The sequence below is a fragment of the Notamacropus eugenii genome, chromosome 3 (assembly GCF_028372415.1).
Source record: "Notamacropus eugenii isolate mMacEug1 chromosome 3, mMacEug1.pri_v2, whole genome shotgun sequence".
NCBI classification, from domain to species: domain Eukaryota; kingdom Metazoa; phylum Chordata; class Mammalia; order Diprotodontia; family Macropodidae; genus Notamacropus; species Notamacropus eugenii.
This window is the reverse complement of record NC_092874.1, coordinates 113938546-113951035: the sequence shown is the minus strand read 5'-3', so window position 1 is coordinate 113951035 and position 12490 is coordinate 113938546. Positions and strand designations below refer to the sequence as shown.

The following is a 12490-nucleotide window of genomic DNA, read 5'->3' as shown; positions in this document are numbered from 1 at the left end:
AGTTGTGGACTCACTTTAGCTCTAGAATACCTCTGTACGTAGATTCATACAGAACCTCTGAGATGTGACTGGCTAGCAAAATGTTTTATAGATGCTGCTTTCTATAATAATTGAAAATATAGTTAACAATACTTTTATCCTGTGTATTTTGGCTTTCACAGAGGTAGGCATGGAACTGTAAAGCAGGTTTTATCTCTCAGACAGCAAATCATGGTGGTATCTAAAATCTTTATTCAGGAACATGTGGATAAATTGATATGTAGATACATTCTAATTATAATAAAAGTAAATTTATTTTATTTCTAGATGCTTTCACTCCAGATACAAACTTGGATTTCAGAAGTGGGCTGACTCGGGTGAGCCAGCATGATATAGAACAGGTAAGGTAGATACCATGACTTTTTTTTAATAAAACAAGTTAAAATAACCTTAGAATATAATTGAAATCAGATACTCAAATTTGGAAGATACTAAATCAGTCATTTTAAATTGGCTGATAGTTTTTCTTCTCCTGATTAACCCTGTAGCATATTTAGACCCTAAGTAGTTATTAGTTTTTAATGACCTTGGAAACGGGGCCTTGATGATAAAATAGTAGTCAAACACCTTGCTAGGGTTATTTTGTAAGAGCGCAGAATATTACCTTTGCTTCATTTTGGATATGCCTTATAAATACACAAGAAGCAGTCTGGCATAGTGAATAGAAAGCTAACAGTGGAATCTGGAAGAATGGGTTTAAAGTCTCACCTCAGACACATACTGGTTGTATCCTAGGGCAAGTCACACAGGTCTGGGTGCACCACCCACATCACACACACTCAAATATTTGTCAAATGAGATAATCTGGTTGAATTTGGGTCCAGTTCAGGATCAAGAGGAAGGGGTCTAGCTTTATATTCATGCCTCAGTTGCTCTGCTGTCAGTCTAGACCTATCTACAGTTATGTAACAGTTATTTTATAGAGGTAACTTATTTGCATGTTGTTGGCCAGACTAGATTGTGATGTCACATCAGTTTTAAGTTTGGCTATTTGTAGGATTATAGATTTATGTTAGTCTCATAGAATTAAAGGAAGGGGAGAAATAGGACAAGAATTTATTAAGCATCTGCTGTGTGTTAGGCACATAGCCAGGCATTGTGCTAAGTGCTTTTACAAATATTATTTTATTTGATCCTCAGAACGACCCTATGAGATGGAGAAAAACTGAGGCAGATAGAGATTAAGTGACTTTTCCAGGGTCACACAGCTAGTAAGCATCTAAAGCTGAATTTGAATTCAGGTCTTTCCTTTCCCAGGCCCACCTCTCTATCCACTGTGCTGCGAAGCTGCCTAAATAAGGAATAAATAAGCACTGAATTTGTAATCAGTACTTAAAGCCGATTTATAGTTCTAAGATGCACACATATATACATCTTCCATTTGCTGTGCTGTATGTGGATACATACACACATACAGGGAATTTGTCTTTTGTACATATATAATATTAGAGCTGTAGTAACCTCAAACAGTTGAAATACAAAAATTAGATAAATTGATGACAATTACTTTGTTGGAGGTAGATAATTGTAGATAATGGGGATGGGTTGACTTGGGAGTCAGGAAGATGTGGATTAAATCATACTTCTGCCATATATTTTTTCTGTGACCATGGACAAGTCCCTTATCCTCTCATTGCTCCAGGCAACTTTCTGAGAATGTCAGTGAAAGATGAGTAAACTGATCTGCATTAGTGAGGGGAATGATTCTCCATACCAAGAGTTTCCAGAACTGTGATGAAATCACAGATCTGCACAGTATATACATTATATGTAAGTGATAGATCTATTAAAAAGAGTTGTCATCCTTTTTCCAATCCAAAAAACCCCCTATCACATCAATTGTTATTGGGGTAGAAAGTGTGGGATATGACCAATTGATCATAAGGACCAAATTGGTCTAGAAATTTCTGAGCTGTAGTAAATTGTGAAATGACCTTGACATTGCCATTTTGAGAAATGTCCTTTTCATTTCCTCTAGCTTCAGATTGAAGCCATCAATGCCTTTGGTGAATCACTGCAAAGGAAGCTTCTGGACATTGAAGGATTATACTCCAAAGTTCGATCTCGCTATTGTTTCATACAAGCACTTGTCAGACGCATTCGTGGCTTGTTAAGACTGTCAAGGGGCTGAAAGACTCTTTATACTCTTTTCTTCCTGAACAGATGAAATAGGAGACATTCTTAATTTCAGTTTTATAGACTAGTTTGTTTCTAAATTATGGCCAAAAATATTTTCATACTTTTTTCTTATACAAATAGGTTTTCTGCACATTTCCCATATTGATACCCTATTAGTACAGATAAAAATAAAAAAAATAAAGGTTTTTTTTTAAACAAATGAATATTCCATCTTTTGAAAAATGACCTAGCGAATGATCCCCTATTGGGAGGGCAGGGCCAAAAAAAAAATTCTTGGATCTTATTCTATATGTAAAACAAAAACTGTATTGTTGAAACTTTGTATTTTCCTTCATCACAGTAAAACTTACAGTGGTGCTCTTTGTTTTTCATGTTCGTTTTTACCCTTCAGGGTAGGAATATGAAAAAGTTGATATAACTGTGCTATTTTATAAATTAGGCCTAGCTTTGAATAGTATGTTGTAGAAATATAAAACCACTCTTTTCCAGTAATGTTTTATGGGCTGAAAGTATATAAATTCTGTTATACATATAACTGGAGGAATAACTATTTGACATCTTTTTTCAAACCTTATCTTGAAATTTCCCAAATTAACTCTATATTTTTATTTCATATATAATTAACTTGATGGAAATGACCAAAATTTCACATGTCACTGCTCTATCTAATTACTCCATTTCTGATCACATTTTCTGTCTATAAAAGTGCTCCCTTTTTCATTTCAATCTCACCATTCTGGTCTAGTACTTAAGAAATACTGCTGAGAAGAAACAATAGCTCCTTTAAACTCAGGTAAGCAAAGAAAATGAAAACTTTGCTTCTGATGTTATAGATTTTCATGTTAATTAAGAAGACTTAAAGTAACTACAGAAGATATTTATCAAATTGCCTTTGTTTCTCTCAAATAATATTTTGGAATTGGTTTGGATGCCCAGAAATGCTGGTAAGATTTAGATAGAAAAGAGGGAGAACTTCCAGGCAGCAGCATCAGAAGGGCAGAGATGGTGAGGATGTGGCATGTTTAGTGACACTGAATAGACTAGTTTGGCTAGAACCAGAGGGTTTTGTATAGGAGAGCAGTGGAGGATAAAAGTGAACATGTAGTGACTTAGTCCTTGGCCCACCCACTGCAGGACAGAACTGTACAAAAAGGACCAGGAGGAGAGAGAGGCATCCTGTGCTGGGGAGTCAGGAAAGCCTAGTTTTGAGTCCTGCCTCTGACAAATAATTGGTTGTGTAACCTTAGGCAAGTTGTCTCACTGCCTTCTCAGTGTCCCAGCTAACTCTCTAAGAATAAATCGCAGAACTGTTGCTGATCTACAGTGGTAAAAGGCATTGAAATAAAAAAATCTAGAGCAAAAAACAAAATTAGGATAGATGTAATTGAGCTGTGTGGTGACCAAAAATCCCTTACTTAATTCAGAAGAACACTGCTAACAAATAGAAGAAATTAAAGGCAATCTATTTGAATTTAAAAAATGATTAAAAATACCATTTACAATAATGTACACTTACCCATCATTCTTCTGGCAAAGATACAATGCTGAAATAACCAGAAAAAAGACAGGTAAAGAAAAGATCAGGGAAAGCAGTTGTTTGTTAGGAAGTCTAGTTTTATAATAAAGGTGCCCTCCCATGCCTTTTGATTTTGAATTGTGTTTTAATTAAGATTGTGGGTTTTAAAGTCGCTTGACTTTAGATGTCGGCTGCTTTTCAATTCAATTCACAGAGTACAACACATTGGAGGCAAGAGTCGGGAACATTATTTCAAACTAAAGGCATGGAGAAGTAAATAACAGTTAAAATGGAGAGAGAAGGTAACAGAGTAATGTCAGTGGCCTGTGGCAATTTTGGTGGCGCATCAAGTTATACTACAACGTGCTTCCATATACGACAACATGCTTCTGTGTATCCCTTAGACATCAGAAGTGGGTTAAATTCCCTTCTTATTTCTCATACGTTATTTGATAAGGAAGAGTGGAACACATTTTATACATAAAATTTCAGAAAAATAATGGAGAAAATTCAATTATTTGGCAGCTTTATTTGTGTGATATAATTTATTTTCTACTGATGCTAGATAAATGAAATATTTGTTAGTACATTACCTGTGAATTGCTAATTGTAATTTTTTGACTCTTAAGTTTTATTTTGCTAGGCAAAACCATACAGAGATTAATCACTTGGGTTAGTAATTTTGATCTAAGTACTTGAAGACTATTGCTTGAGAAAAGTTTGTTGGCTTCCCCTCTGTGGAATCTTTAGACCTGACTAGCCTATCTGCCTCTCAACCAGTTTAATTGGAAGCCCAACTGCTAATAATGACAGCCTGGGAAGCTTGACATACCACACTGGAGAGGAGGAAGCTAACAATATGTAAAGTGAGTTTGGGTTTGGATGAAGAGGTCTTAACTCTTCTTTCTGCATTTAACTCTTCCATTATTTTGCACAGTAGATGTTCTAAAATTAAGTTATCAGGAAATAAAATTTCATTTTCTCTAATGCATTGTGGCAGTGTGGATGTATCCTGGGTTCTTGAAGGACATGTTAGCCAGGATTTGGTAGGTCCTACTAAACTGGAAAGGCATGAAGTGGAAAAGGGGACCCCTTTTATGGACTGTATGTCATTGGAAGGCCATATTTTGAGAAACTCTTCACCATAGTAACTACATTCATTAGAGGAGAGGACTTGGAGTCAGGAAGACTTGGGTTCATATGCTGCCTTGGACATTCCCTAGCTGTACGACCGACCCTATGTAAGTCCCTTTACCTCTCTGTGCCTCAGTTTTCTCTTTGTGAAATGAGGATAATAATATTACTTCACAGGATTGTTGTAAAAATCACATGAATTAGCACATGTAAAAGTGTTCTGAAAACCTTAAAGTGCCATATAGATATTAACTATTATTGTTACTTAAGGGTGGATACCAGATGATGATGATTATTATTTTTTTGTCCATAGCAATTCAGTTAAATATGTGCTGTGTGGAAAGCACTATGCCAGGCTTTAGGGATAATTATGGCAATAACTTGCTGATTAGGCTCGCTTTCAGTTTCTCCATTTCATCCTTAACGCAACTTTTAAATATTCCTGAAGCCCTAACTTGCCATTCCCTTGCTTAGAAAGCTCCAGTAAGAGTTTAGAAGCTCTTCATTCTAGAGGTTAACCGTTTTTTGTTTGTCATGAACGCCTCTGGCAATCTGATGAATCCTGTGGACCACTTCTCAGAATAATGTTTTTAAATGCATGAAACAGAATCCATAGAATTACAAAAGAATACAGTTAATCAAGTTCTTGAACCCCAAATAAAGAACCACAGCCTGGGATAAGATGGAAACTTCAGAACAAAAAGGGACTTTAGAAGTTAGTCCAGCCCCCTCATTTAGGGAAGACTGAGAGAGGGGAGATACGTGATTTGTCTGAAGTTCCACAGGTATAAAGTGGCAGATGTGGGTTTGAGTACCAGTCTTAGACTCTAAATCCACTGCTCTTTCGGCCAGTCCAGTCACTTCTGCCTGCCTCCCTTAGCTTGCCCTATAAAGCTCTTCACCATACAACTCCAGCTAACCTTTCTAGGCTTAGCGAATAGGACTTTGGTTTCATGAATGTTGCCTTCCAGGCAGACTGACTGCTTTGCTCTTGGTTGAACATAATATATTATCTCTTGCCTCCTTGGCCCTGTACCAAATCATTCTGTACCATGCCTGTCTGACTTCAGTCTTCTCGAATCTGTAACTTCCTTCAAAGTTTAGTTCATGTCCTGCTCCTACAGGAATACTATCTAGATTCAGTTGTTAGTGTAAACTCCTTCCTTCAAAAGAAATTACTTTGTATCACTACATATGTGTGTGTGTGTGTGTGTGTGTGTGTATGTATGCATGCCTGTATATTTCCATATTTATCTGTGCCTATGATTTACCCCCACTGGAATATAAATTCCTGGAAAGCATGGAAGGCATTTTGACTTTTGTAACCCTTAGTACCTAGCACAGTGACTGACAACAAGCTAATAAGCTAGTACATGCTTATCAAATAAGTGAATGAGAAGCATCTTGTTCTTTCAAGAAGTTTAAAACCAAATAGTGAAAGGCACACACAAATAACTAGCATACAAGGGAAAACGTAATAAATGCAAGGAGAGGAAAATTGGTCATCTCTACCAGAGGGGGTCAAACTCCAGTGGGAGTGAGGCCTGATCCATACAGAAGGGCTCCTGAGGGCAACACGGTGGCTTAGTTTAAAAGGTAATGCTATTTATATATTATTGTCTTTTTTATTTCTTAAATGTTTCCCAATTACATTTTAATCTGGTTCTTCTGGGGTCTTCCATGGGTATGTATGTTTTTGATACCTCTGCCCTTAAAAGTACAGAAGGTTAGAATCAGGTTCAGGGGCATTCACACCAGTGGATGATCTCCCATCTTTTGAAGTGTATTGACTTGTTATAATATTAGATATGCTTTATCCCAATTTCTTGTTTATTGACAGTTGGCAGTGATTTCTAAGGACTATGGTGAATCAGAATGATATTTTAGTCCACAAGAAATAGCTCTAGACTGTCATCTCTCTGACTCAGTTATCTCATGTGTAAAATGAAAGAGTTAGATGATCGCCAAAATCCTTTGGGTCTAAAAGTGTCTAATCCTCATAACATCCTCTCAGAATTTGAGTTCCAGGAATGTGTTGTTTGGGTAGGTTACCACTAGATGGTGTTGTTGCTCATTTGGGTAGCCTTAGGTCAGCACTTACTTGGAATCATGATTTGAGAGAGATTACATCATATGCAACCAATGAAAAAGTCATTTGAGAGATTATGAGAGATGTGTCTGAGAGATTATGCTGGTGTTCTAATTCTTTTTTTATGACTATTCTCTGCTTGAAGGACCATAGCTAGTTGGAGTATGTAGTGGCAGGTTTACATTGTTGACCTGTTTTCTCTTCAGTGATGATATTAGGGTGTCTAGGGTTCACTTATTACTGGAGTGTGGCTACAAATGTCTCTGCCACTGATCAATCAGTACTTCCAAATGAGAGAATGGCCACTGTCTTATCTTGCTCTCATATTTATTTTCTGTTCTAATCAAGACATACGCACCATAAAGTAAAAGAACAATTTTGTTTCTTCTGGTACCTGTCTCCACATTTTCCTCTCTGATGACCACTTTCATAAAGCCTTTCTTGTCCCCAGCTCCCCTCACTCCCCAGCAGCTCGTGCACCTCCACGCCAAGCTACCTTATATTGATTTTATGTTTACAGACATACTTCATTTCATTGCACTTTGCTTTATTGCATTTTGCAGATGTTGCATTTTTTACAAATTGAAGATTTGTGGCAACTTTGCATCGGCTGAGTCAATCAGTGCCATTTTTGCAACAGCATGTGCTCGTGTCTGTGTCACATTTTGGTCATTCTCACACTGTTTCTCACGTTTTCATTATTATATCTGTTATGGTGATCTATGATGTTACTACTGTAATTGTTTTGGGACACTATTAACTGCGCCCAGATAAGACAGTGAACTTAATAGATAAATGTTGTTTTTGCTCTGACTGCTCCACTGACCAGCCCTTCCTCATCCCTCTCCCTCTCCTTGGACCTTCCAATTCCCTGAGATACAACAATATTGAAATTAAGTCAATTAATAGCCCTTCCGTGGCCTGTCAGTGTTCAAATGAAAGGAAGAGTCAATTGATATGGCAAACTTCATTGTTGTCTTATTTTAAGAAATTTCAGCAGCCATCAACATGAAGGCAAGACCCTCCACCAGCAAAAAAAGATTATGATTCACTGAAAGCTTAGATGATGGTTAGCATTTTTGTAGCAAAAAAGCATTTTTAATTAAGGTATGTATACATTTTTTAGGCATAATACTACTGCACACTTAATAAACTTGCACAGTGTAAATACAACTTATATGCACTGGGAAACCAAAAAATTCACGTGACTTACTTTATTGGGATATTTACTTTATTGCGGTGGTCTGAACCCAGTGAGCCTGTAATGTCTCTGAGGCATGACTGTATGCATATTTTTTTTTTTTTCATTTCAGTAATTTTATTGAAAGGTCACTTTCTTAGTACCACAACATAATGGTACTTTGTTAGGTTACTTCAGCCAACTTAAGTTTGTGTTGATGAATTAGAAAGGAAATTCTTCAGTGAATCAGGTATTTAGGAGTACCTGAAGAGTGCATCAGCAAAATGCTTTACAAAATGAAGTGTAAGGCGTATGAGACATACTGTGTTTCTTTGGCTTATCTTTTAAAGGGAAGTTTTCTTCCCCACAACACGACGTCTCAAAGGGAAATTTGAACTAGTTATAGCTATTGTGGAAGTTAAGCTATATACTGAATTGATTAACTATGTGCTTTCCCAACCCTATATGTCAATTTAGAGTCATTAACCTACAACCAGCCTTAAGTGCTCCTCCTGCCACATAATTAATTCAATTAAATTGCTGCATACTTGAATCTGGATAGACCACTCACCTAGTCTAAAATGAATTGTTACAGGAGCATTGTGACAGTAGCATATGCCATATCCTCTCCTCACCCTGAAAAATAAGGCCAAATATCCTGGATGATGATGAGGGAACTATATAAGGGAGAGGAGAGGGACCGGGAGTGGGGGGGCGGGGAGGGAAGATAATGGAGGGAGCTTACGGGGCAGCAGCTCCAGTGAGCTGAGAAGGATACCAGTCCCAGGCCTTGGAGCACTGAGGCTGTAGGCATACTTTTGAAAGACAGCATGGTCTTGGTGTTAGGTCAACTAGGCTCAAAATCAGAAAGACCTGGATTTGAGTTGCACCTCTGGTATCCACTGCTGTGTTACCCTGGGCAAGCTCTAAACTCTTAGAGCTCTAGGAAATTAAGATTATAAATTTCAGAGAAGGTGCTGAATTTCATTGGCAGAGGAAGTTTCCTTCTTAGGAGTTTGTGTACCACTGAAATCACAGGTGCTAGTAAATGTTTAACAGCTGGCTCTATCCTCACCTCCCTTCCAAAAGAAGTACCCATGACATACTTTTAAGTAGTTTGTTACATTATTGACATTTTCTTCATTACTTTTTTAAGTCTCAAAATCAAGGAAACAAGAAATCAAACTATGATTTGTAGAATTTACTGATTTCTGAGGTGTAAACTCATGACATTTTCACATAACAATTTAATAATTTCATGAAAATTTAATAGTTCAAAAGCAGGATAAGTGACAACTCCAACACATCCTGGGGTCCAGTTCCTAGGTTTTGTTTTTATGTAAGTGAGGTGTCCCATACCCCTCAACCTAGAGTAATACAGTTAACAAGCTGCTTTGAACTCTGAGACCTTGATCAGGTGAGAAAACCTCTGTTTGAGTTAACATATCATAGAGAATGCTCCTGTGGTAGATATATGTACTTTGTTGTCCCCCTCTGTAAGAATGCTGGCTCTTGAGGACTTAGATTATTTCACTTTGGTCTTTGTATAAGTGTCTGATACAGTCGGTACTTAATAAATGCCTGTTGATTGATTGTCTAATTGACCTAGGCCAGGTGCCTTCAATTTATCAAGGGGAACTATTGATCTCTTCTTTGTGTTAGGTATCAAGTTTTTTTTTAGCCAGTTTTCCCAGTTCAAATACCAGTCTCTTAGGCAAAGAAAATGAAAGCAAAATAAGGGTTGATCAGCTATGCCATCTTTCCATTGTCATTCGTCATTGTCATCATCATCATCTTCTCCACTCTGAGAAGAGCAGGCTTGTCCCTTTGAACCTCATTTCTTCCCCAACATCTTTTTTTTGTTCTTAACTTTCTGTGCCATTCTCAGCTGTCACACTACTGATACTATTACAGAGCTGTGCCATACTTTGTATCTCTCCTCTGTTACCTTCCCTTGTTTCATCTTTTGCTTTTTTTTTTTTTTTTGAGAGGGTCTTGACCTATGATTTCATTGGCATAGGGAACTTCTCCTAAAGATGTTCTTTCTACCACTTCCCTTAAGGGGTGTGGAATGGGAAGAGAATAAGCATTTATTAAATGGTACTCTGTCCCAGACTCGGTACTAAGTGCTTTACATATATTATCTCATATGATTTATAGCTGATAATAACTTTTACAATTTAGAGTTTTAGAGAGTTACTTGGGGGCATGGAGAGGATCATGCAAAAGGTGTAATTTAAACTCAGATTTTTTTGACTCTGAAGCTCAGCTCTCAATTCCTTATGCAGATACTGCTTCATTAAAACAAACAATCTAAATTAATTGGTAAATTGTCTGTGCATCCATATCAGTCCATTTTTTCTCCTCATGGGAATTATTTTACTTTGGGTGTTTGGAATTTTATTCTTTAGAGCCCATGGAATTCGACCCATCCTTCCTCTGACCCCTTTGAAATAGACTTTCTACAAATCTAGGGTAGATGTAAGGGGAAGAGAATGTTGTGGAGGGAGATTCTACAAGACTAGATAACTGATTGGTGCGTTCCTGGAGGTCAAAGATCATGTCGTTGACTTACCTGGAAAAGAGCTCTGGATTTTTAGTCAGAGGATGCAGGTTCCAGCCTCAGCTCAGTTCATGCTGACCAAGGCACCGCTTCTCTGGGTCTCCATTTCTTCATCTATAAAGTGAGGGAATGAGATCAGAACTCAGAGGTCAGTAGATTACTATGGATTTATCACCCTCCTTTTTGCATAGCGAAAAAGCTAAAGATGATTTTTACATTTTAAAATAATATTTTATTGTCCTTAATTTTTTTCTAAAGTTCTTTGCATGAAGGCTGCACAAAAAAACCAGGTGGCCCCTGGGCGGTCGCTCGCCAAACCCTGGTCTAGGTCACGGGATCACAGGTTTAAAGCGGTCCAGGGGGTCCAGTTCCCTTCATTTGACACTAACCACGCAGGAGCGTGCCCCCACCGAGGGGTCATTCCTTCCACTCTTAAGCCACGATTCTAGGAGATTCTGTGCTTTTTGCCCAGGTCAGAGTTGACAGCCGCGCTGACCCAAAGGGCCGGGGGTGGGAACCAATTCAGATGGCAGCCTCGACCCTTCCTCCACCAGGGGCGGAGACTCTCCCGTTCCAAACTCTAGGCGGGAGGAGGATCTCGGGGTTTACAAATAAGACGGAACCACGCGCATGTCCTCGTGACCCGGAAGCAAACTCCTTTCCCCTTTTCCCCGTCCCCGGTTCCGCCAGCCCTCGCCGAGGGAGGCACAGAGCTTACTGGTTCGGTGTCTCGCTTCGCTGCCGCCGCCGCCATCACCATGATTCAGTTTTTGGTGAGTGCCGGCCTCGCGCGGCCTTTCCTGCTTCCACCGCTGCGGGGGGGTACTTGGGGGCGGCTCCTCTGGCGGAGGCTTGGCGCGCCCCCACTCTGGGGCGGGGCAGAGGGCGGGGCCGGCGGGGAGCCTCTCGACCCCCCGCGGCGGCCCGGGCCCGCCTTGGGGCCACGTGTCGGCAGCCCGGAGCCTTCCGAGGGTTCCTGGCTTCCCGGGACTTGCCGCCTTGTGCACCCCCAGTTCTCCGAGAACTTCCCCGGCTCTTGGGGGTCTTGCCGGGTAGAGTTGTGTCCTCCCTCCGGGTGGGTGAGCGCCCCGAGGCTGCCAGGCAGGAAGCTTCCTAAAGGACCGTGGAAGTAAATGGCCATCTGCCTTCTTACCCCTTGCGCCGCTTCTCCTCGTGCCTGATTTTCTGAGTTTGTCTGGTTCATAAGAAACCTGCTGTAGCCTGCGGGTACTAAAGCCTGGTGCTTGTGGGGGTGTGGGGGGTCGGGGGAAGGGTTCTTTTCCCCTGACCTCTGGGGTCAGTTCTCGCGACTTGGAGCCCTGCTGGCCGTCTTCGTCGTAGGAGATGAGAAGCAGACGTGAAGGCCGGCTTTCACCCTTGTAGCGGAGGAGGGCAGCGCACGAGGCCTGGCCGAGGGGACGCCGGGTCGGGTGCCCGCGCAGGGGCGCGGCTGCCGGATCCGGGAGCTCCCGGTGGGGCCGTGCGCGGCTGCCGGATCCGGGAGCTCCCGGTGGGGCCGTGCGCGGCTGCCGGATCCGGGAGCTCCCGGTGGGGCCGTGCGCGGCTGCCGGATCCGGGAGCTCCCGGTGGGGCCGTGCGCGGCTGGGGCTCGCCCGAGTGCTCCACGAAGGAGTGGCATGTTTGTCGTACACCTTTCCTTCTAACACATACAGTTCTTCACCTGCACTGGATTGAGTTGTCCCCTCTCCAAAGAGGTAGTAGGTTCCGTAGACGGACGATGCAAGTGTCGTGAGTGAACTTGCCCATAACTTTTCAAGTCAAGTAATTGATTAAAGCAGACGTTTATTTTCTGATTTGGGATCCTAGATT

The 12490-nt window shown here is 40.5% G+C and overlaps 2 protein-coding genes across 6 annotated transcripts in view; one reads left to right on the top strand and one right to left on the bottom strand.

Moving 5' to 3' along the window:
• NUP205 (nucleoporin 205) overlaps positions 1-12490 on the top strand; it is a 116503-nt gene that overhangs the window by 88632 nt on the left and 15381 nt on the right. For 3 of the 5 annotated variants that reach the window (XR_011976830.1, XR_011976829.1, XR_011976831.1), the window contains exons 42-43: positions 307-380; positions 2018-11433. Coding sequence is in view for 2 of the 5 variants with exons in the window: in XM_072652634.1 (XP_072508735.1) it covers positions 307-380 (74 nt within the window). In the remaining 3 variants the exon portion in view is untranslated. The remainder of the gene's footprint in view (positions 1-306; positions 381-2017; positions 11434-12490) is intronic. The other 2 variants (XM_072652634.1, XM_072652633.1) reach the window with 1 other exon arrangement.
• The window catches only part of LOC140531041 (uncharacterized), a 44387-nt gene that overhangs the window by 31756 nt on the left and 141 nt on the right, over positions 1-12490 (bottom strand). The window contains exons 2-3 of the mRNA XM_072650225.1: positions 11050-12429; positions 10673-10774 (exon numbers count right to left, since the gene is read on the bottom strand). Coding sequence (XP_072506326.1) covers positions 11266-12429 — 1164 coding nt within the window. The 3' untranslated portion in view covers positions 10673-10774; positions 11050-11265. The remainder of the gene's footprint in view (positions 1-10672; positions 10775-11049; positions 12430-12490) is intronic.